The 25,181-nt window shown below is 44.4% G+C and overlaps 1 protein-coding gene across 9 annotated transcripts in view; it reads right to left on the bottom strand.

The window, feature by feature from the left end:
* Positions 1–25,088, bottom strand: part of PNPLA6 (patatin like phospholipase domain containing 6) — a 49,717-nt gene extending 24,629 nt beyond the window's left edge. For 2 of the 9 annotated variants that reach the window (XR_008917348.1, XM_007489556.2), the window contains exons 1-18: positions 24,937–24,997; positions 19,027–19,104; positions 14,805–14,880; positions 9,371–9,467; positions 9,158–9,226; positions 8,126–8,219; positions 7,854–7,936; positions 7,567–7,664; positions 7,320–7,460; positions 7,084–7,243; positions 6,848–6,928; positions 6,640–6,768; positions 6,400–6,480; positions 6,132–6,297; positions 5,721–5,807; positions 5,529–5,638; positions 5,211–5,360; positions 4,729–4,806 (exon numbers count right to left, since the gene is read on the bottom strand). Coding sequence is in view for 8 of the 9 variants with exons in the window: in XM_007489556.2 (XP_007489618.1) it covers positions 4,729–4,806; positions 5,211–5,360; positions 5,529–5,638; positions 5,721–5,807; positions 6,132–6,297; positions 6,400–6,480; positions 6,640–6,768; positions 6,848–6,928; positions 7,084–7,243; positions 7,320–7,460; positions 7,567–7,664; positions 7,854–7,936; positions 8,126–8,219; positions 9,158–9,226; positions 9,371–9,467; positions 14,805–14,839 (1,659 nt within the window). In the remaining variant the exon portion in view is untranslated. Of the gene's footprint in view, positions 1–4,728; positions 4,807–5,210; positions 5,361–5,528; positions 5,639–5,720; positions 5,808–6,131; positions 6,298–6,399; positions 6,481–6,639; positions 6,769–6,847; positions 6,929–7,083; positions 7,244–7,319; positions 7,461–7,566; positions 7,665–7,853; positions 7,937–8,125; positions 8,220–9,157; positions 9,227–9,370; positions 9,468–14,804; positions 14,881–19,026; positions 19,105–24,936 lie in introns of all 9 variants that reach the window. The other 7 variants (XM_056822005.1, XM_016432305.2, XM_016432301.2 and 4 more) reach the window with 6 other exon arrangements.
* Between the last annotated feature and the right edge of the window lie 93 nt (positions 25,089–25,181).

Below are 25,181 nucleotides of genomic sequence, written 5' to 3'. Positions count from 1 at the left end.
AATTTATAAAAATAACAAAGTAAAGCCAAACCACTCTGATAGACTTGAACTCTGATCAATGCAATTACCAATTGTGTTGGGCAGCTAGGTAGCCAGTAGATAGAGGACTAGGCCTGGAGTCCAAAGGACTTGGGTTCAAATCTGACCTCATATACTTCCTAGCTGTATAACCTTGTGGAAGTTATTTACTCCTAATTGCCTAGCCCTTACCCCTCTTCTGCCTTAGAAAGGATACTTAGAATTGATTCTAAGACAGAAGGTAAGGGCGTAAAAGAATGATTGTGTTTCCAGAGGACTCACAATGAAACATTTCAAAGTAGATGGATTCAAGGTGCAGAACAAGACATACATTTTTGGACACAGCCAATGTGGAATTTGTGTTTATTATTTGCAAGGGCTTACTTTTCTTTTTTCTTTTTAACCAGGAGGGAAAGAAGAGTGGGAGAAAAAAGGGAGATTTTTTTCTTAACTATAAAAAATACCACTAGTCTCAGAGCAAGCTCAGGAGATTGTCTGATTGGCTAGCCTTTTTTTTTTTTAACCCTTATTCTCTGTCTTAGTGACAACTCAGACAGAAGGGCAAGGACTAGGCAAATGGAGTTGAGTGACTTCCCCAGGGTCACACAATTAAGTATCTGAGGTCAAATTTGAACCCAGGTCCTTCAGAATCCTGGCCACTGAACCACCTAGCTGCTCCTGACTGACTAGTTTTTTGTTTTTTGTTTTAAACCCTTACCTTCTGTGTATTGGCTCCAAGGCAGAAGAGTGGTAAGGGCTAGGCAATGGGGGTCAAGTGACTTGCCCAGGGTCACACAGCTAGGAAGTGGCTGAGGCCAGATTTGAACCTAGTCTCTAGGTCTGACTCTCAATCCACTGAGCCACTCAGCTGCTCCCCTGACTGACTAGTTTTTAAGTTCTTCCTGCTACTACTCCCAAGGATCAACAAATGGGCACAAAGCCTGTGCCTCCAAAATGTAGTGCTCTCATGTTTTGATCTCCCCTTCACCATGTTTTTCTGTACTTTCCAGTTAGATCATTCTCCTTAATAGGTTAGATGGAAACAAAATAGCTAATGAGTTCTGTTCATTCTGCATTCATTACTGTTGCACCCTCTTCCTTTTCTTTGCCTATTCTTGATAAAGCTAAACAAACCCTTTGTTTACTGAAAACTTGAATTCATTTGGCATGATGCCCTACTGATGGGATCCTTGGTTATGCACCTGGAGAGCCCTCTGAAAAAACACAATATTCCCTAAAAATACTCTTTTCTCCCTTTTCTTTCTCACCAGGATAATTCATGGCTGGGTCATCAGAATTTCATTCTTGATAGTCTCCTATCCCTTAAGGGTAGACTTCAATTTTAGAGCGTCAGGCCATGGGATGAGACCTATTTTTACTCTGACCTTTTTAAAATCCTTGTTTTAGGGAACACAAGAGATTATGCTTACATTCTCAACCCCTTCCACAAATCTAATATTAATTCTAAAACAGTGAGGTTTGGGCAGCAAGGTGGCACAATGGATAGAGCACCAGGCATGGAGTCAGGAGGAATGAGGTTCAAATCTAGCCTCAGACACTTCCTATCTGTGTGACCCTGGGCAAATCACTTAATCGCATTTGCCTAGCCCCTGCTCTTGCCCTTGTCTTTCTGTCTTAGAGATATTACTAAGACAGAAAGTAAGGGACTAAAAATAAATATTTTAAAATTAAAAGGGCATTTAAGTGGCTTAGTGGTTACAGTGCCAGCCCTAGGGACAGGTAATCCTGAGTTCAAATCTGGCCTCAAGATACTTCCTAGATGTATGACCCTGGATAAGTCACCTAACCTCAACTGCCTAGCCCTTACTTTTCTTTTGCCTTGGAACCAATACATAGTATTGATTCTAAGACAGAAGGTGAGGGTTTTAAATTTTTTAAACTTAAAACATAAAAGAGTGTTTTCACTGTTTCCTAATAAATTCCTGCCACCTCATTAACTTTCCCCCTCTCTCTGGGTCAAGATGAAGTTCAGAATAATCACTTCCATCACTACCTTCCTTTGAAATAAGCAGCAAAACAATTCAAGAATTGACCGATAGTTCTACTGCTTTCAGGAGAAAGGGACTATTCATGGTACAATCGAATGTAATGGACTTCTCCATTAGTGGCAATGCAATGACCATGAACAATTCGGAGGAACCTACGAGAAAAACCACTATCCACATCCAGAGGAAACACTGTGGGTGTAAAAACACCAAAGAAAAACAACTGCTTGAATACATGAGTTGAAGGCATATTGTTGGAGATGTAGACTCTAAATGAACATCCTAGTGCAAACAACAACATGGAAATAGGTTCTGATTAAGGACACAAGTAATACCCAATGAAATTGCGTGTTGGCTGCAGGAAGAGTGGGTGGAGGGGAAGGAGGGAAATAATGTGATTATTGCAACCAAGGAATAATGTTCTAAATTGACTAAATAAACTTATTCAAATGGAAAAATAAAAAATAAAACAATAAAAAATAAAAAATAAATTTTTAATTTAAAAAAATAAAAGGGACTATTCAGATGTCCATACAGCTGATGCCCATCAGTCACTTTTCCATGTAGCCGCTGCATGGGTTCCGTGGCCTGGACTAAGAGATTTGGGTTGCAGATGTCATAGTGCCAGTGCAGGAAGTCCTAGAAAAACTGTCTTTTTCTGGAGGTCTGTCATCACTCGGAAGAGCTCAACCTAAGTCTCTACCCAAGAAAACTCAGATGGGTAAAGAGAGAATGCCCACTGTTGAGACTAGAAGATAGAATGGATGGACAACCCAGAGAGCAGGTCCAACAGTGACTAGATCTTAGGCAGCCCAAAAGAGAACTGGAGTACACCAAGTTAGACTGCCTTTGAGAAATCATTTAGTGTTTTGAAAGGCTTCTAGCTTCTCTCTGAAACAAAGATCCGTCTTTTAGCACTGATAATCTTCTAAAGACACTAGGCAGCTGTGAGCCATGAAATGAATACTGACCTCTGAAGAATTAAAGTTGTGGATCACCCAAAGGATAAAGAGAACCAAGAGGCTTGCTGAGCATAAATAGGGTATAGAACATTACCAAAGAAGAACCATGCAGAAGTTATAAAAAAAAAAAGTCTGGCCAGGAGAGGAGGCAGGCTGGTTACCATTTAAGAGATGGATCACTGCAAGTCCCCTTGCTTCCCTGGAGTCTATGAAAAATCAAGAGATCTAGCATAACTGATATAACCTACATCAGACTATTTACTGCCTTGGGAAGGGGAGGGGGGCAGAAAATAGAAATCAAAATGCTGGAAAACAATTGCTGAAATTTATTTCTACAGGTAGTTGAAAAAATTTTTTAATTCAATTAAAAAAGATAGAGAGGAAAAAAGAGAGACATATATACAAGTATCCTAACCTGGAGTCAGAGAATTTAAGTTTTTAAAACATTCTGATAACTATTCAACATAATCCACTTCCTTTCTAATCCTATGTATTTTATATACTTAAGAACATTATTCTTTAAAAAAAAAACCCTTACTTTCTATCTTAGTAACAACCCTAAGACAGAAGGGGAAGTGCTAGGCAAAAGGGGGTTAAGTGACTTGCCTAGAGTCACACAGCAATGAAGTATCTGAGTCCAAACTTGAACCCAAGTCCTCCTGACTCCAGGACTAGAGTTCTATCCACTGATCCTTCTAGCTGCCCCTTCCCCTCTTTTTAAGAACATCATTCTGATGATCCAGGACAATCCCCAGGGGCTTATGGGAAAGAACAGTATCCACATCTAGAGAAAAAACTGTGGAAGTAGAAACGAAGAAGAAAAACATATGATTGATCACTTGTTATATGGGTATAGGATCTGGGGTTTTGGTTTTAAAAGATGACCCTATTACAAAAATGAATAATATGGAAATAGGTATTGAGTGATAAGCCCGTTGGAATTGCTTGTGAGCTCTGGGAGGGGGAGGGAAGAGGGGAGGGAGACAACATGAATCATGGAACCCTGGAAAAATACTTTAAAATAAATAAATATGAAAACAAAACAAAACCAAAAAAAGAACTATCATTCTGAGAAGGGGTTCATGAGCTTCCCTACCCTGACTGCCATTACACAGAAATGATTTAAAAAGCCCTGATCTGGATGAAGGTCCCCAAGGAGCCCTGGTGGAATACCGACAAGAGCAGCCCTAGCGTGGGCACACACGATGGGCCATCATCACCACTAGAGGGCGCACCCACACTGACCAAACCCCCAAGCCTCGCCTTCGAAGGTGTCAAAAAGAATTTAATCTTTCCCTCTGCCTGCTCCAAGAAGTCAGAGCTTAGACAACTCAGACTCTCCAATCATATCGCTCTTCCCTCTTTGTTTTGGGGGTTGGTTTGTTTTGCTTTTCCTTGGGTTCCTAGTAAGAATTAGTAACTCTCGGTGAGCCCCTAAGGGTGGTTCTGCTGACTCAGGAAAGGCAAATGGCTGGGTCCCAGAGGGAGCCTGCCTGGTGGTAGCTCACCAGACTCAGAGCCAGGCCACAGGGAAAAAGAACAGGGCTCCTGGGAGAGGTGCGGGCCCCCCTCATGGCTGAAGTGGGGACACGCTGTCTTGGGGACTCTTTTTCTATTGTCTCCCTGAAATCAATGGGGAAGCGGGTGTCTGGGCTTGAGGAGCTGGAGAAGAATGTTCCAGAAATCGGGACGATCAGGCCTGTGACAGGAGGAAAGGAGAGGCAAGCCAGGCCGAGGCTTACCTGATCACCCTGGCGGGCGATGACTGTGCCAGCCTTGGCGTGATACAGCAGCACTCGGCTGTTTAGCAGCGTGGGGTCCTGGGAACAGTGAAGGAGAAGAGGATTCTCAGGGGGGCCCAGCTGGCCTCCAGCCCCACCACCTTCACTGTGTAAAAACTAAAATTGTATCTCTAACAATAAAAATATTATCACTTAAGAGGTTTATTAAATGATCATTAGAAATCAAGGAATAAAGAGGATACCAAATAAAAACCACATGCCCATGGCTGGTTAGCCATTTCAGCCATCCCCACTCACCGCTGATTGCTTCCCAAAAAGAGAGGACGTGGGAGGAGTTACCACCGGTTAAATACCAATAACATCCCACCAACGTGGAGAGGCAGGATTGATTATAGGGAATTTGGGGAAATACGAAGGACTTCTGGGGAATGAAGTCAAAGGTTCAAAATCTCCATTTATACAACTGGAACCTCCCTGCCTACCTCAATGTTCATGAGCTTCACCAGCTCCTTCTTGGCGGCTTCGATGATGCTACTGGTCTGACGGCCTTGGTAGGATCCGTATGACTCATCCTCACTGAAGCTGTACTCGGAGGCCCCTGCCGGCTGTTCCCGAGGCTCCTGAGACATCGACTGGGTAGAACCAGGAAGTCAGGAAGCCCCCAGCTCAGACACACACACCAACCCCCCCCCCCATACTCAGAGGCCCGGAGCGCACCCCTGGGAGCCAGCTGCCTGCCCGAGGGTGTGAAGCCTCCAGGGGGGCTGGGGATTGGAGCAAGGATGGGGGGAGGGCCTCACCCGGGACACGTTAGGGGGCAAGCTCCCGGAACTCTCCTCCTGGAGGGACACAGAAATTCGGCTCCGTTCATAAGCCATGTCAAAGTCAGAACGTGGACCCCGCTGCAGTCCTGGAGAAGCATGGGAAGAAAGGAGGACTTAGGGTCAGGCCCTCATCCCTAGCCAGGTCCTCCTCTCTTCTGTGACCCTTACCAGAGATATCCACAGGCATGGAGATGCATCGATTCATCTGAGGGGCAAGAGGGGGCTCCACAGAGGCGGGGGGCTTCACAGGATCCCCTGGAGAAGGGAGGAGGCACAGTCAATCCTGAGAGCTTGTCCTCTCCAGTACCACCATATCTGTAGCTAGGGCTGAGGGAATCGGGGATTAGAGGCCAGGACACGTGAAGGCTCCTATAAGGACTAGGCAGGGTGAGGGGTATCACCACAAATTCCTTCCAGCTCGGGATGCAGGCTGCCACGACCCCCCAGTCATTGTTGGGGAAGAGCAGGAAGGAAACAGGGCTAATGAGGGAGGTCATGGTGGAGACAGGAGGCTGTGGTGTGCACAAGATATACGGAGGACCCATCAGGAATTCAGGCTAGGGGGTTTTGGAAAGGAACCTGGGGGACCAGGAAGGGGGGCCCCAGGAGGGGCCGGGGGCCGCTCAGGAGAATCCCGTGGTTCTTCCGCGGTACACATAGCATTGTTGACACGTTTGGGACCCCTAACAGGGCTGGTTCGGGTTGGGAGGCCGGGGCTCGGGAACAGGCGCAAAGGCTGCATCTCCTAGACAGAGCAGGTGAGGGTATGAGGAAATGTGCCTTTCAGAAACGGCCCCTGCCCAAACTCAGCCCACCCCATTGCCCCCTCATCCCCCTCAACGCTCACCTGAACAAAGAGCTCATTGGTCAGGCCCAGGTAGTTGTGAAGGGCCAGGAAGGTCACTCGCTGCAGACGAACCATGATGATCTGCAAGTAAGAAGTAGAGGCAGGCTCAGAGCCTGGAGGCTGAACCCAGGGCCCTCGGGGAAAAGTGGAGAAGTTTGGGAAGTGGAGGGGACAGAGCCCGAGTGGTCAGGAGAGCGCCTCTGAAGCCCCAGAAGCCCTGGTAGATGGCAGGGCACCAACCTGCACGACTCGCACGAGGCTCTCGGGGTATTTTTCAAAGACAGTGGAGAATGCTTCCACAGGCAGCCGTAACACTGTGGAGTCCTGGGCGGCCCGAGCAGAGACCGTCCTGTATGAACGCTGGTGTCCCTAGGGAGGAAGGCAACGGTCAGGGAGCCGTGCGGCCCATCCTGTCTGGCTCTATTCCCTGCCAGCTCCCAGAACTCACCGTGATGACATCGAGGATGCTGAGGAGGCTGTTAACACTGTCCCCAGGAAAGACCTCCTTCACCACACACTCCTTCCCATCCTGGAAAAAGGCGGCCACTAGTCTCCAATACCTGACCACTTCCCTGATCCTCTCACCCCTGACCACCACTGTCCCATGACTGTTAGTTACTGCCCGCATCTCTGGTCATCTGATCCCGCTCAGCCCCCAGCCAGCCCCCTGACCAGCCTGCTCACGGGGCCTGGGAGGCAGAGCTCCAGCTGCCCATCCTGGACCACATAGATGCTGGCATCTGGTTGGCCCGGCCGGAACACGTAGTCGCCCTGGTTCAGCCGCTGGAACACCATGTGGCGGCACAGCTCCAGAAACAGCGGCTTCTCAAAGTGCCCTAGCACCCTGTGAGGGGAGGACTGTCAAGAGAGAGACTCCCACCGAGCCCAGACCCTCTGCCCCACTCCCCCACCCCACGCACCGAACATTCTTCAGCATGTACAGCACCTCCGAGGGCAGGTGCGACTTGGCAACATCATACTCGGTGAGGTCGGCCTCCAGCAAAGCTGGGGGAGGCTCTTTGCGCTGCAAGATGGGTGTCTCTTTCTGGATTCGAAGGATCCTGGGGACACAGGCATTGTGTGTTGAGAGGCAACAGGCCAAGGGAGCCCCCTTCCTCGGCGCCCCTGGGAGTCCTGGCCCATGGGGGGAAGGAGGGGAATCCTTACTTCCTGGCAATGTTCAACATCTTGAGTTTCTTCTTCATTCGGGGCCGGGAAGCGTTAGAGATGGTGGTGTCCACCAGGGAGGAGGTAGACTGGGACACCTGAAGCAGGGATGAGGTCCGTCAGCAGGCCCTAAGTTTCATCGACCCTCCCCCCAAGTCAAGCCATCAGCCAGGGACAGAAAACAAGGAGGAAGTGGGGAAGAGTGAGACAAGAGGGCAGTGAGTGGACCTCAAGAGATCGACAGACCACAGCAAGGGCAGAGAGAACATAGGGTGAAGGGGTCAAACCTTGCGCATGATCTTGCGTCCATAGAAAAGAACCTTGTCCCTCTTGCGGAATCGATACTTAGGAGGCTCCTGGGCCTGAACCTCTGGGAAGTACAACACAGGCCCGCAAACACCCTCAAACTCCGCCCCTGATGTCCATGCCCCAACCCACCCCACTCAGAACCCTGCGGGGCAGATCCCCAGGCCGTGCCGAACACAGACACCTGACCCCTCCTCCTGGAGACTATGGCAGAGGGTCCAACTCCTGCTGCCCCAAGCACCCTGCTAGGTACCTGCATTCTTCGCACGCAGCCTCCGGACCAGCACGAGGATAGCAGTGGCCAGGAACAGCACAGCGGCCCCCACGCCAATCAGTATTCCTAGCACCTGCAAGGCAGAAACCCCAACTGTCCAGTCCAAAACAAGATTACAGGGAAGGGATTGGGTTAGGAAAAAGTTCACCCTTAGAGACTTCTGTCCAAAAAGAACCCTTCCCTAATCACTCCTACATCCAAATGTTTATCTACACAGGTCCCTTCACCTTGAAAATTCTCTCTCTGCGGGGCAGCTGCGGGGCTCAGTGGATGGAGAATCAGGCCCAGAAATGGGAGGCCTTGGTTCAAATCTGGCCTCAGACACTTCCCAGCTGTGTGACCCTGGGCAAGTCATTTAACCCCCATTACTTAGCCCTTACCACTCTTCTACCTTGGAACTGATACACATTATTGATTCCAAGACAGAAGTTAAGGGTTTAAAAAAAAAAATTCTCTCTCTCTCTCTGTATCTGTCAGACCTATCCAAAGTTTATCTGGGCATCCAGGCTCAACTAATCTCACTTCCCTTTCGGTGCTGCCCCTCGGAGCCTGGCCCACAAGAACCTTTAATATTGAACAATTCAGCACTTCTCTCCCTCATATGGTATTTGGTGGGTTTTCCCCTCATTCTCATGAGGCTCCTTCCTCCCACTAGACTCTGAACTACTCACTGAGGGCTGCTCTCTCTGGATCCCCACCACCACCAGCATAACCAGCCGTGGTATGCAGAGGTCTCCATCACTCCCATGGCATAGTTGGCCCCCAGAAGTTTTGATAAGCAACATTAATGATTCCACTTCCATTCTATAAAAGGAGGCAATGGGGACGATGGTCTTTAAGGGCCCTTCTAGCTCTGTCTTTCTGTGAATCTGATTCTAAGCCCCTGCACCAGGGTCCAGGCTTGCTGGAAGTTGTTGCTCCTACTAAGGCCAGCTAAAGCAGTACATCTCGGGAGGAAGGACCACCAGAACAGCACCCCCCTCCCCTTACCCTCGGGCCTGCTGGACTCACCAAACCGGTGTGCAGTGGGTCCTCCACCAGCATCTTCATATTGGGCAGCATGTTTGTCAAGGAGGCATCCTGGAGGGCAAAGTAGGAACAAGGCCCAAGAGAAAACAGCCTGAACATTTTCCCATCTCCAGGAGCCACCCCATACCCAGGATGGGAATGGTAAACACCTGGCCCTTGCTCTTCCAAATCCCCCAAGTCCACCATGCCACCTACCTGGGATAGAGGCGGGGGCAGCTCAGACTCACAGTGGCCCATGTCTATGGCTGGCTCCGGGGATGACTCTGAGGCCCGACTATGGCCCTGCAGGGCCCTAGGAGTCCAGGGGACAGGACAGGTGAGAAGCTGGGGCTGGCTCCCCATGGCTTTCCTAACCCTTGACACATAGCTAGATGTGTGGCCCCTGGATGCATGTATGGGGAGGGTGAGGACAAAGGCCAAGTCAGGTAGAGGAAGGGTGGAGCTGCCCGACCTGAACCCTGGAAACCAAAAGCACCGTGCCAGTACAAGCCCTCCACCTGTCTCAGCCCACATCCAAGTGCCATCGCATTCCATCTAGACCTACTTCTCCCCCACCTTCACTGACCCTGGCAGCTAAGGGCCAATCTAAGATTCCTAATCACCCTAAGGCATTTCCCTCTCCTAGAGCACAGGACAACAAAGGCAAGGAAAGTGGAAGAAGGAAATGGACTCTGTACCCCAGCTCCCAGCACTGCGTCTTCCAGAAAGCCATTGCTCTCACTCAAGCCCTAAGAGGAACAGAGGGCTAGAGGATGAGCCTGCTACAGAGCTGAGGTAAGAAGTCACTTCCTCCTGGCCCCACATGCCTTCTGTCCCCACCCCAGGATAGTGGAAAATCCCCAGAGCCCAGGGCTTCACAGAAACATGGGGGAAAATTCCACCAGTGTCTGAACCCCCTCTAGCCCTTCCTACACTGCCTGAAGTGCAAGGCTATCCTTCTGGAAGCTCCACATAGATTCCTAGCTCCCCATGCCTGGTCAAAGTCACAAGAAAACCAGGCCCCTCACATTCCTCAGGGAAGAGGCTACCTCAGGTTAAGGACAATCTGGCTTTTGCCCTAGCTTGTACCCAATCCCTAAGCCCCAACTCTTGTTCCCTTTCTCTCCCTGACCACCTTGTCAGGAAGACAACCCAAGCATCCTTGGGAGACACTGGAATATTCCTGGAAACACCAAGACACTACTGACAAACACTAGGAAGTTACTAGAGATCAGTGGTGCATCCTGGCAGATAACAGGGCATTACAAAGAGGCACTAGCACATTACTGGGGTTGAGGATCACTGGGATGTTTTGAAAGGACACTAGAATATGGTTATTGAAGGACATACTTAATAATCAAAATAGCTGGTATTCCTGCAGCAGTCTAAGATTTGCAAAGGATTTTGCACATGCCATCTAGGTGATGTTCACAACTCTATACAGTAGGTGCTATTATTATTATTCCTATTATAGAGATGTGGAACAAAGGCAAAGGGAAGCAAGTCACTTGTCTAGGGTCACATAGCTAGGGAGTGTCTGAGGCAGAACTCAAATTCAGGACTTCCTGACTCCATGACCCATATCCTCTCTACTGTACCACTAGGCTGATCACTTATTTGAAAGAAAGAAAGAAAGAAAGAAAGAAAGAAAGAAAGAAAGAAAGAAAGAAAGAAAGAAAGAAAGAAAGAAAGAAAGAAAGAAAGAAAGAAAGAAAGAAAGAAAGAAAGAAAGAAAGAAAGAAAGAAAGAAAGAAAGAAAGAAAGAAAGAAAAGAAAGAAAGAAAAGAAAAAAACAGATAAAAGAGGTTCTTGGAATAGCAGTCTATTTTAAGATGATGAACTCAAAGTGAGGAAATTCAGGAAACAGAATAGGGAAACATGTTAGAAAATGGTTGGGTGAGGATCAAAGGAGAGACAAGAAAACAATATTGTCACGGGACCTACTGCCCAGAAACTACCTCAGAAAACATATCACAAATTTGCCACAGAGACCTGATGATATAATGATGGGGAGGAGGGGAGATGCGATTTCAACCATCCACACAATGGCCCTTTTTGGCTAAAGCAGAGCAGCTGACAAATTCTTGACTTGCCCTGATGATAATTTCATTCTTCAAAAAAGTAAAGGAATCAACAGAAGGAAGTGCTTTAAGGGCCCTGCCTGACCTAACGGGATAAACCAGTTGTTAAAGAAATGACAGGAGTATTGGGAAGAATGATCAACCTGTTCCACCTTGCAATTTATTACTAAAAAGGAGAAGAGGATAAAGTAGAACACGCAGCCTAGATTTGGAGAGAACAAACAGGATTCCCTGGCCTAAAATGCTACAAAGGAAGCTGGCCTAAAAGAATGGAAAACAACTAAGAATGACATTTCCAAGATATAAATACAAATGATTCCTGTCTAAAGGAAATTGAGGCAAATGGACATGGAACCCATTGGCCCACTTGGTGTTTGTGTTTCAGTTTTTAAAGACATAGAAGATGGAAGCACAAGCAGTCCAGGATTCAAATCTGACCTCAGATACTTCCTAGCAGTGTGACCTTGAGCAAGTTACTTAATCCCAATTACCTAGACTTTACCGTTCTTCTGCCTTAGAACTGATACTTAGTATTGATTCTAAGACAGAAGTGAGGGTTATTTAAAAAAAGAAATAAGAGGCAGCTGGATAGCTCAGTGGATTGAGAGCCTGGACTAGAGAAGGGAGGTCCTAGGTTCAAATCTGGCTCAGACACTTCCCACCTGTGTGACCTTGGGCAAGTCACTTGACCCCTATTGCCTAACCTTTACCACTCCTCTGCCTTGGAAACAATAAACAGTATTGATTCTAAGATGGAAGGTGAGAGTTTTAAAAAAAAGCAAAAGAAATAAGAAATAGTATCAAGAAGGCTAGAGTACAGAGCAAGCTAAGACTGCCCATGAACACGAAGGCCAACAAAAAGGGTGATGATTACAGATGAGTGAGAGTATGCTCTTTGGGCCTTGACCCAAAAAGGGTCAAGTAGAAAGTGAGTATTAACAAGATGTTCCAAAAGTCAGCGTCCAACCTTAACAAATTCACCAAGTCAGAAATGTCTGAAAGATGGTGAAGAGGAGAGATTTGAGGCAAATGTCCCAACTTTCAATAAAGAGGAGAAAGTGGATACAAACTATAGACCAAAGTGTCTGGTTTCAAATCTTGTTCTAGAACATATTATTCAAAATGATTTGTAAGCATTTAGGGGGAAAAAAGTCACCATCGCCAAAAGTTAGTATGACTTCACCTAGAACAAGTCAGACTAACCTCCTTAACTTCTTTGTCCCGGTTAATAAACTGGGATATAATAATAAGCTAGGGCAGGGGAAATGTTGAAATATCTGAGTATCAATAAACCATCTAATACAGTCTATTATGATATAATTTTGGACAAGATGGAGTGATGTGAACTGGGGAGACAAGTTAGTTAGACAAGTGCTGGAACTAGTTTAATGGCAAGACCCAAAAAATAACAATCAATTCGCTGACGTTGATTTGGACTGAGAAGAAGGAGCTCCCACAGTGCTGTTGTTATTCGGTTGTTTCAGTTGTGCCTAATTCTGTGTGTCCCCATCTGGGGTTTTCTTGGCACAGATAATGAAGTTGTTTGTCATTTCCTTCTCCAGCTATTTTACAGATGAGGAAATAGGCTTAAGTGACTTGTCCAAGGTCACATGGCTAGTAAATGTCTGAGGCCAGATTTGAAATCAGGTCTTTCTGATTCCAGGCCCAGATTTCTACCCACTATGCCACCCAGTTACCCCATCTCAGAGTATCCCATAGATATATCCCGAGGTCTGCAGTATTCATTATTTTTATCAGTGACTCAGATGAAAGCAAAAAGGCACGCTTAGAAAATCTATAGATGACATAAAGCTAAGAGAGATGGCAAATATCCTGGATTACAGATACAGGATCCAAAAAAGATCTCATTAGGCTAGAACAATAAATAGTATCTAGAAAAGAAGAGTTTAATAGCGATAAAGTCTTGAGCTTAGGAGCTGAAAAAGTAAAACCACCAGGGTAGGTATGGGGGAGATGGCTGAAGAACAGATAGGCCTGGGAATGTAATTGCCCTACAAGTTCCAAGCACTTCAACAGATTTGGCAGCAAAAAGCTAATCAATCTCAGGCAGCAGTGAGGGGGACAGCACCCCACTGGAACAAAACAAAGCAATGATCCTGTTATACTTTGCACTAGTTATAAGCTGAGAGTATTTTGCTCATTTGGGGTACCACATTTTAGAAAGGATGTTGTTGTTGTTGTTTTTTAAGCCCTTACCTTCTGTCTTGGAGTCCCTGTGCACAGTATTGACTCCAAGACAGAAGAGCGGTAAGGGCTAGGTAATGGGGGTTAAGTGACTTGCCCAGGGTCACACAGCTAGGAAGTGGCTGAGGCCACATTGGAACCCAGGACCTCTTTTCTCTAGACCTGGCTCTCAATCCACTAAGCCATCCAGCTGCCCCCTAGAAAGGATGTTGATGGGGCAGCTGGGTGGCTCAGTGGATTGAGAGCCAAGCCTGAGACCAGAGGTCCTGGGTTCCAATCTGTCCTCAGACACTTCCTAGCTATATAACCCTGGGTAAGTCACTTAACACCCACCCACATTCACCCACCGCTAATGCCTAGCCCTTACTGCTTTTCTGCCTTGGAACCAACACTTAGTATCAATTCTAAGATAAGAGGTAAGGGTTAAAAAAAAAAAAGATATTGATAAGCTAAACTGAGTCAAGAGAAAGGGGACCAGGATGGTGAAAAGCCTGAAGAGTGTGCTAACATAACTATGGATATTCAGTCCAGAGAGAGAAATCTCAAGAGACAGGATGGCCATCTTCAATATTTAAAGGGCTGGTGTGGAAGGAAGGGTTGGGAACAATGGGAAGAAGCCGATTAGAGGCAGGTTTGGAGCCTAAAATGAAGCCTGCAATTCTCTTCCTCCTCGTCTCAACTCCTGGCCACTTTCTACAAGAAGCCTTAAAGCCTCCCTCTCTTGGTTATCTCCAGTTTACCCTGTCTAGATCTTGTCTGAGCAGCTGTTTACATACTGTCTTCCGAGTATGTGAGTTCTTTGTGGGCAAGAGCTCCATGTGCCTTTCCCTGCATCCCCAGTGCTTACTTAGCACGGTGCCAATGCGCCTGGCACATGGAGACAGTTAAGAAATGCTTATTGACTAATGAACCAGCAGAGTGGCTCAGGAAAGAGTGGGAACAATGTGGCATGAGTTTCATAGAAGGAATTCTTACTCAGACACCAGGTTGGTCTAGAAGGCTTTGAGAGGTCAACATCCAAGTTTGCTCTTCTTGGATTCTGTGAAAGGGGCTGAGAAAGCCATAGGAGCCCACAAAGGCTAGGAGGGATTGAGGAGGTTTAAGAGACCAAGGGGAGTCAAGGTTTTATGGGGCAAGGAGACGGCTGGAATCAGAGGCTAAAGGGATGAAGCAGAATATGGGGCAGAGAAACTAAGGGCTATAGAGCCTGGGGAGGGGGTGGGGGGGGGGGGTGGAGAACTGATGATCTGAGAAGCAAGAGAATTCAGGAAGCTATAAAGAAAGGAATACGAGAGCTGAAGGGATGAGAGGGCCAGGAAGACTGAGAAGGATGAGGAAGATTGAGGGGACCAAGGGCACTTTACCTGGACACTTCCTCCCTCCCTTTGCTTTGTTCCATGACCCTTCTTTCTCCTGGTTTTCCTCACAGAATCACAGCATCTTAAAGTGGGAAGCAAATTGTAACTAGAGGTCAGACCAGAGGTCATCTACGCCAATCTGTACTCAAACAAAAGTCTCTTCTACAAAACACTATGAGCTCCCTGGCCACTCTTTCTCTGAATCATTGCTGTCTGGTCCTAACCTGAGTGTGATTGCCTCCCCCAGAACCAGGCTAGTATTTCTTCGTTCTTTACATAATTTATTAGTGACCTCATCCACTCAATGGGCTCAATTCAACCATCTCTAGCCAGACAAATCCCATGTATATGCCTGTTGCCCTAATCATCTGTCTGAGTTCCAGCCCCACATTACCAATGACCTGCTGGACATTTCTACGTGGAAATGCTACAGAAAATCTCTAACTTTCCATGTCCAAAAAAGTCTCCCTCTTCCCCAACTTCCTTAATTTATCACCAGGGTTCACAACTGGATTCATCTGAAACTCTAATCAGTTGCCAAGTTTTGAGTCTATTTCCACAACCTCTCTCAAATTTATATTCATACCTTCTTCCCTCTTCACGAAGTCAACAAATCCTTCTCACTTTGGGGGGTGGGGGGAAGACAACAAACTAAAAATGGCTGTTAAGAGAGCAGATACCCAAGATAACTATGGAAAAGTAAAAGCACATCTAGCTAACCTTGGGGATTTCAAGGAACCTGGCCCAGATGAACTCTATCTCCATAGGCACTGAATGAAGACACGAGTAATTTTAGATCATCATCAAGACCTTCAAAAGACACTAAAGGTAGGTGCCGCTGGGTGGCTTATAAGGTGAATAGAAAGCCAAGCCTGGAGATAGGAGATCCTGGGTTTAAATGTGACCTCAGGTGCTTCCAAGCTATGTGACCTTGGGCAAGTGACTTAACCCAAACTGCCTAGCCCTTATCGCTCTTTTGCCTTAGGACTGGCACATAGTATCAATTCTATGACAAAAAGGGGTAAAAAAAAAAGATGCCAAGGGACAGGTAAATATCCTGGTATCAAGAAGATGGGCTTGAATACTCCCTCTGACACAAACTGGTCATCACTTAAGGGTCTCACAAAATTCTCTGAGGTGTAAAGATGGGATTAACTCTCCCCTGCCCATTTTTAGATTTAATCACCAGAAGCATACACACCCCATTTACACTTGAGTGGGAGAGCTCTGTGAATTAGAAACCACTACCTGGGAAGTCCTAAGCAAAATTGTAGACTATAATTTGTCCACATAAAAAGTAGAGGAAGGCACAGGAAGTAACACTAAAAAGTATCTTTAAAAGGAGTTACAACTTCCTGTGAGGGTATTCTTCATTTTTCAGAGTTCTGAGTTTGAGTTGGAGGCTGCTTACTGGACCTGAGACCTTGGACTTAGTGAGACTGTTGTGCTCTTAAATCTCTCCCTTTGAACTACCATGTGGGTGAGTTAAAAAAAAAAAAAAGCTGACTCCTTTCCTGGATTTTCTGAAGGGACTAGACTCAGGAGAGACCTCCCCTCTTGAGAGAGGCTTCATGACTGAAGTTCCTGCTTTATTCATCCCCAAGTCCAGCTAAGGGCTAATTAGCCCTGCCTGGGTTGAGCCAGGGGCCGGAGCAAAATACTTAGTGTGTTAGGTTAGATATCTTACCCTATCCTCTCTCTGATTTTCTTACTTTCATTCTTTCTCCTTTTGTAAATAAATTACCACAAATTGCTAAAATAATCATTTGGAATTGATTAAATTCCTGGCGACCATACTCTAATCCAACCCCTTATATTTCTGCCCCTTACATGTGGAGACCACAAAGGGATTGGACAAATACTCTCAATCTTCTTAAATTTTCTTGACTACTTTTGTAACTATCCTCAAGTCGGCTTATTAATAGCTTGTTTTAAGTCTACAATTCAGAGCTGCAAGAAAAGGTAAGTTCAATTTTTTCTCTCTCTTTCTTTCGCCTTAAAACAAATAAAAAACAGCTGAAAATTACCTTGCCAGCAGTAAACTGGCTGTTTTTCCTTACCGGCAACAATCAAGCTGCTTTGTTCCTTAGAAAAAACTCCCATTGAGGACCACACCTAAAGAAAAGCTTACACTCCCTCTTGGGGGAAAGCATCCCTGCTCTGCTCCCACAGAATTCTATCTCATAACCAAAAACTGGAAAAAAGTTCAGGTGTTTTTTATTAGAAAGAATGATGGTTAAGCTGAAATTAACAAAGTTTTGAGGGGATTTTTTGCTCCTGGAAATCTACTTTCTCTTTTTTTCCAAAACCCATGTGCTTTTAGAATTAACTTAAGGGAGAAGTAAAACCTGGGGAGATCAGTCAGGAAGAGCAGCATTAAAGTAAAAAACAAAACAAAACAAAACAAAAACTAGTCTTTTTTACCCTAAGAAGTTTTAGAACCCAAATAAGTAAAAAAAAAAATTATAAAAACTCTTATTGCCCCAGGCCAACTCAAAAATCGGCATCTGGCCCAAGAAGGAAGCATGGGGTTGTATCATGGAAGGCATTACCCCTCCTATACTTAGCCTCTGGGCAAAAGATTTCCACCCAAAAATTAATTAGATCAAGATGCCTTTTACATCTTTAAAGGGATCACACCCTGACTTAACCCCCAGCCAGTAGCGCCATCTACTGACAAAAAACAGAATTATAAGCAATTTAATAAGTTAAAATTAAATTAAATTAAAAATAAAAATACATTGAAAATCATTTTCTTAACCTTCTGATTACAATGCCGAGCAGCATGATCACTACTCTACAAGAAAGCCTTCTGGCTTTCACCCAATTGGGAACCTTTAAGGTTTTGGAATGCCTCCTTCTCCTTATGTTCCTAGGAAATTTTCTTTTCCTAATTGTAAATGTTATGACAAAAAATGCTACCATACAGAAAATTAAAGCTGAAATGCAGGCCGACATGCAAATTCAAATGGATAATTTCAAATAATTCTTACATGGTCCAATGGCAAATGCTGATTCCATCCAAAAAAAATCTGATTTTTGCAAGCCTGTTCCTAAACTACCAAGAGAGGAAAATCCTATTTCTTCTGAAATGCAGATGGAAGACCCCTCTCCTATGTCTCAGGTGGAGAACCTCCTCTCTTGTATTGTGCAACTCCTGGCTAACCTTACTTCCCCTGATCTTTCTCCTGATCCCCATCCTCTCCTGTCCCTTCTCCCACCCCACAACCAATACCAGCCCCAGGGAAATCTTGTCCTCTTACCAGGCCTGTTTCTACCCATGCTGCCTTAGTATCCCCACAGTCAACTTCTAAGAAACCACAACCATTACCCAATTCCTATTAATGCCTTTCCCCTTAAGGGAAGTCCCCAAAATAGGTTGCAATGAGAATGTGGTAACCCTAAGTTATGAAGTTACCATGTGTGGTAACGAAAAAGATGGTCAACATATTTTTTCAATATAATCCATCTATGTTGAAAATTTGCTCCAGACTTTTCTAACAGAACGTGAGAAAAATAAGATCATTTCTCATGTTAATAAAGTTCAGGGCTCAATGAAGCACACTGACCATCTCAAGATCCTGAATGAGATTATAACAATCCTGAGGACTACTTGCAATTATATCATTGTAGGAAGGCCATTCTAACAGCAGTGCGAGAATGCTCCAAAAGACCACATGCATGGACCAAATTTGAAAGCCTTAAACAATCCTATGATGAGACACCCTCGCAATTCATGGATAGGCTCACTGAGCTTGGGGGTCAGTACATAGACCTTGATCTTTCTGAAGGGATATTAAGCAAATAAGGTGGGGTTGCACAGTGGATAGAGCACCAGGCCTGGAGTCAGGAAGACTCATCTTCCTGGGTTCAAATCTTTCCTCAAACACATACTAGCTGGGTGACCCTGGGCAAGTCACTTTATCCTATTTGCCTCAGTTTCCCTCAGTTTCCGACACTTTGTCAACAACTCTTGCAAAGTGGCCCAGGATTACTTTAAAATGCATTGCCCAAGATGTCCTGAGATGGATCTTGATGACTTGAGGAGAACTGCTGTTTATGTCTCTAAAAGCCATAAAGAAAAACAGGAAGAGGCTAATAATTTCATGGAAGCCATTCAAAAGGAACTCAAATCTTTAAGTGATAGGATTGATAAACAGGACAAAAGGCATGATACTCAACCAATGGCATTTGCACCTCTCCAAAAACCTAACTATCGGTCCCTTACCTGCCAATTCAGTGAGATGAAGGGCCACATAATGATGAACTGTAGGAACTTGTTCCAGGCAATGAGAAACAATATCCACTGGAAAAATTATTATAAAAACAATTATAGAAATAATAATTAGAATAGTGATTTCAGGAATCGCAATTTTAGGACTGATAACAATTCTAGGAATATGAATCAGGGAAATGATAACTCCAACCAACTGACCCCACAACAATATATCCTAAGTGGAGCTCGTCCACGAAATACTACTGCCCCTCCATGTGGGGAAAAAGGTGGTGCCCCTTAGACTCTATTGTTTTTGTGTATGTTGACCCTTTTCATTTTTGTCTCCCCTCCAAATAGTAGCAAAGAAGAAGAAATGGGTTTTGAATACGGTGCCTGTCTACCCTCTTACTACCTTTATTTGTATCATCCTACTTGTCTCATTGCAAACTGATCCATCAACCTGCACGCACCCTTTGGAGACTTTAATAACTTAAATACTCATTGACTTTAAGGGGTTTTCATAGCCACTCTCTCTCTGACTGCTTCATTTTGATTTGCATGTAATAAGATATAAAGGTCCATTTGGTAACTGAAGTAAAGTGCTGTTTTGTATTTTGTATTTGTATTCCTCACCTCTACTTTTGTTGAAATGTAATGGATGAGACATATAGAGTGTCAGTCTCCCAGGGGGCATAATACCCCTGGATAACTCCCAAGAGGGAGCATTTCCCATGAAGTCTACTGGCTTCTGGATGATATTTTGGACCCAAAAGAGTATTTTTATCAGCAGTACAGAGGTTTGTGTTTTGGAATTTGTTGAAACCTATCTCCTCCAAGGTTGCAAGATTTGCTAGATGTAAAACAACTTGCAGCATGTGTTTGTCACATAGCAACTCATCATTGTACCTTCTGTTGATAATGAATAATTGCCTGGATTGATTGTATTTGACTATTGATTGTGATAAGACTTCCCTATTGCTTGATCTGTAATATTTTGTTGCACTTTATTTGGTTAATCCTTGTACTTGAACAAATTACCCTGGTAGGACAATACATATATTACCGTGAAAAAAAGAAAATCTGTACCAGTGACATATATTGAACTAATGTATCTTTTGTAATATTTTGTGTCTTTTGTAACTTTTTTTTTGTATTTTCCTGAATGTATTATTGCTTTTATACCTCATTTGCACTCACACTGTGGATCAAGGAAAGTTAAAGAGGAAATGAATCTTATTTTTTGGCACGTAGACTCTATATTTTACCTCTGTGATTGTGAAATACATACTTTTTTTATATTTTTCATTATTGTTTTTCTTCCTGCATGGGTGATATAGTATTCGATTTTTTCTCTTATTTTTGTATTTGAAGCACATCACCAGTATTGAAAATAATTTTAACTGTTTTGATTTTTACAACAGAATAAGCTAAGATGTCCATTTGCCTAACATATAAATGCATACTCAAAAGCTTTAGACTATGGAAACCTGCCATTTATTGATAAATATTATGGTACTGTGATTAATGTTTGTGTCTGATTCTAGGAAATGGGATCAAAAAGGAAGACAGACTTCATCTACACAGTGCCATCGAAGCATGGACTTAACCTGAATAGTGCCAAAAAAAGAGCACACAGGTCAAAAAAGAAACCAATACAGGTGGGATTGATGAACTTCTATGCCAATACAAAAGGACTAGAGTGAGACTCGAGGTTTCGGCACTTGATATATGTTAAGACACAAGACTCCTTGTACCACACTCCTTGTGAAATACTTTCTATCAAAGTACTTAACAATTGGCTATTCTGGCTCCCCTATCCCTGAGAAATGATAAAAGATCAGACCAGGGAATGACACTTCTTTTTTATACAAAAACCAGTCCTTTTTTCTCTCTTATAGTATGGTAAATTCCTGTAATCCTGGCTTATAATGAGTAAGTGCAATATTACTACATTTTGTCCTACAGACTTATGGGACAGAAATTTATTCAACTGGACCCTGATACAAGGGCCTGTTATGAATTTATTTTTGTTTATTCAGAAATTTTATATACATAAGACTTTTGATATTTTGATTCTGATTTTGAATTTTTTATTTCTCTCAAAGTTTAATTTTTTCTTCTATTTATTTTTCTTTTTATGTTTTTGGTTTTTCTTTTGATAACTGACTCATACACCACCATAACTCAACCTTGTATCCTGAGTTGATCTGGGTGTTGGAGAACACCCTCTTGGGGGGGAGGGGGGGCTGTATTGTATTTTCATAAAAATCCAAAATTTAAAATTTTGCTCGAGAAAAATTTCAGGGAAAGAAGCTTGCTAACTCCTTGAATCCAGAGAATGAACTCTTTGGAGAAAGATGCCTGCAGGAACCTACATCAATAAGATCCAGAATGATTTTTTGGGTGCAATTGATTTAACTGAAGGGGGTTGAACATTTATTTTGAATGTACATTCTTATACCAAAGGGGACTAACCCCAATTGGCTTTTTGTCAATGCGTCTAGCATTGACACTGGTTTTGCTTTCTCTCTCTTCTATTTCCTCTTATCTCTAACTATTATAGTTTCCTCTTAGAAGGTACAATATTGTATGCACCTGTAGTTAGAAAAATTTTAGGGGTACAAGATTATGTCAAATGATCAGTTGGGGAGTCTAGTCTCCCAAATGATCAAAGTGGGGATTGTGAAGATGGAATTAACTCTCACCCTGCCCGTTTTTAGATTTAATCACCAGAAGCATATATACCCCATTTACACCTGAGTGGGAGAGGTTTGTGACCCACATGTGTGAAAGTGGGTGACAAATCAGAAACCACTGACTGCCCCCTTGGGAAGTCCTAAGCAAAATTATAGACTATAATTTGTCCGTGTAAAAAGTAGAGGAAGGCATAGGAAGTGACACAAAGAAGCATCTTTACAAGGAGTTACAACTTCCTGTGAGGGTATCCTTCATTCTTCAGAGTTCTGAGTTCAAATTGGAGGCTGGTGAAGAATCTGCTTACTGGACCTGAGACCTTGGACTTGGTGAGACTATTCTTAAACTCTCCCTTTGAACTACCACGTGGATGAGTAAAAAAAGCTGACTCCTTTCCTGGATTTTCCGAAGGGATTAAACTCAGGAAAAGCCTCCCCTCTTGAGAGAGGTTTCATGACTGAAGCCCTTGCTTTATTCATCCCCAAGTCCTCGGCTCAAAGCTGAGGCCCCTCCAGCTAAGGGCTAATTAGCCCTGCCTGAGTTGAGTCAGGGGCCAGAGCAAATACTTAAGTGTGTTAGGTTAGATATCTTACTCTCTTCTTTCTCTGATTTTACTTTCACTCTTTCTCCTTTTGTAAATAAATTACCATAAATTGCTAAAAAATCATTTGGAATTGATTAAATTCCTGGCAACCATACTCTTAATCTAGTTCAACTCCTTACATTTCTGCCCCTTACAGAGGTTACAAATTATAAATCAGGCCAACTGACATCAGTTGGAAGAATTCCTTCTGCAGAAGTTTCCTATGCTAATTAAATCATAGGTCCAGTTTGGAGGGAAAAAATTATGTGAAAGATGAGATGCCACAGAATTATCAGAGTGAATGTCTCAACTTAAGAGAAAAAAAGAGAGACTAGGGTTTTCTAAATGTTAAGTCTATGAGCTTGACTAATTCCTGGGAAAACTCTGCTATATACTATTAGAAGGATTAGAAGGTGAGCATCTAGAAAAGAAAGCCAACATGGCTTCTTCAAAAATAATCATGTGAAAGGAACTTTATTTCCTTTTTTGACAGGATTACTAGATTTGTAGGTTAGGGGAATGCTATAGATATATGTAGTTTACCTAAATGTTAATGCAGGCATTTCATGAAAACTGATGAAATTCTAGGCTAAATGATAGCACAGTTAAATGGATCTGGACTCAGGTGAAAGGCCTTAACAGAAGAGTAGTTATTAATGGTTAGATGTCATCTTGGCAGCAGGACTTCAAGCAGAATGGATCAATGACTCTGTTTTTGTCATTGTGCCAAAGTCTTCCTCACTGAATTGTATAAAAAGCATAGTTGGCATGCTTATAAAATTTGACAATAACCCAAGACTGGGAGGGATAAAAGATAAAGAGAATAGCTAACACAGTGGATAACAATCAGAGTTAACTTAATAAGGTAAGAAAAAAAGCCATCTGGGCCAAATATAATATACAAAACTTTATATGGATCAATGTAAAATCTTATTTTGGGGTCTAAGAATTAAAAATCCAAAGAACCTTTCAAGTATAAAGTGAGAGACATATGGCCCAACAGCACTTTAATGTGAAAAATATCTGGGTGCTTCAGTTGTGAGCTTGTGAGTTCCACAGGAATCAACCGTGTGGCACAGAAGCCAAGAAAATTAATGTGATCTTTGGCTGAATTAAAAGGCATTCTAGAGTAAGGAATCATGTACCTTTATATCTGTCCCATTAGATAAGAAAATTACTGTCAAGTATTGTGTTTAGTTCTAAGGACCATTTTCAATAAGTCTGACGAGTTTCTGACTAATAAATCAATAACATAAGTTGACAAGTTATTTGATTGATAAACCGGAGAGCCTCCATAGGAGGGGGATCAGGACAGAAATCAAGACTCTGAGTTCACTTGGTATGAGAATCATTCAAGTCCCTCCCGAAAACAGCACAGCTACTAAAGGAATTTTCCTCAAGAACAGGTCTGACTATGGCACTCCCCAACTCCAGTGGCCTCCTAGAATAAATATAAATGCCTCTGGCTTTCAAAGCCTGTCACCACCACAAACTTGTCAAACTCTGTTCCTTCCAAGGAGCACTCCATCTTTCTGCCTCCATGCTTTACATTAAACATCCCTCCCGCCTGGAATGTCCTCCTTTTATCATCTCCTTTCCACAAACTTCACCATTTCCTTTGATATGCAGCTCAAGGGCAGCTAGGTGACTCAATGGCTGGAGACCCAGGCCTGGAGACAGGAGGTCCTGTGTTCAAATTTGACTTCAAATCTTACTTCCTAGCTGTGTGATCCTGGGTAAGTCATTTGACCCCCATTGACCATCCCTTCTGCTCTTTTGCCTTGGAACCAATATACAGTATTGATTCTAAGAGAGAAGGGAAAGTCTTGGAAAAATCAACAAGATGCAGCTCAGAGAACTTTTATGATTGCCTGCTCTATCGATAGCTGGTGTCCACCCTTTTTTAACTGCCTTGCACTTATTCTTTAAAACCTTGTATAATGTACAATTCCAAGAAACTAAGTTCCCTGAAATCAGATACTTTGAGGGGTTTTGTCGTTGTACACACATAGTGGAAACTAATAAATTTGTTGGTTGGCGTTTAGCCTGGGGAAGAGAAGCCTAGACAGGACCTCCAAGCACTGAAAGGGCGTTCCTGTGGAAGGGAGAATCGCCCAGTTTGGCTCGGTTCCAGAGGTCAGTCCGAAAGCCACAGTGGAGACTGCAATGAGTCAAGTTAAACTTGATGGAAAAATTCTTTAATAACGAGGGCTCCCTTGGAGGGCCCGCGGAGGCTGACTCGGGGGTCTTCGCCCCCGGACGGACTTCTCCCCACAGTGCAGGGGGTTCTAAACGGGCATCGAGGTTCCCTACCCGAGTTTATTTCGGAGCCCGCTGCGCCCATGGCCAAGTTCACGCACCTCCTTTTCCGGGGTCCCTCCCGACCCCCATCTTCCCAAAGCCGGGTCTCCTCCAGAGACCAAACGCTCCTTCCCTCGGGCGATCCTGTGCCCCACCGGAGGGAGGGCGGCTGCCTCTGCTGGGTGGTCTCTGCATCTATCCCTAGCCCTGGGCATGCAGGAAGCGCCCCAATGGATGCTTTGGCCGCATTCACTTGACTCAAGAACCAAAGGAAATGAGGAGCTGGTGGAGGGCGGGAAACCCCAGTCCTCCCGTTGTCATGGGCCTCTGGGGCCCGAACTCACCAGGGCCCGCTGCCCGCTCATCTCAACAACGAAGCCACCACCAGTCCCTCCAACATCGCGGCGGTGCCAGCAGCAGCAGCACGGCCTCTTTAAATTACGGATCCCGGCGCACCGTGATGACCTCACGCCTCCGCCTCCGCCCCCGCCCCTTCATTGCCACCATACTCTGGATCTTGCTTGGAGGGAGACTGCCATATTAAAAACAGCCATGGAGCCCTCCCCACCATCAGCAGAGGGAGCACCTG

The sequence above is a fragment of the Monodelphis domestica genome, chromosome 3, assembly GCF_027887165.1.
Source record: "Monodelphis domestica isolate mMonDom1 chromosome 3, mMonDom1.pri, whole genome shotgun sequence".
NCBI classification, from domain to species: domain Eukaryota; kingdom Metazoa; phylum Chordata; class Mammalia; order Didelphimorphia; family Didelphidae; genus Monodelphis; species Monodelphis domestica.
Note: the sequence above shows the minus strand (reverse complement) of the source record. Positions and strands in the feature narration are given on the sequence as shown.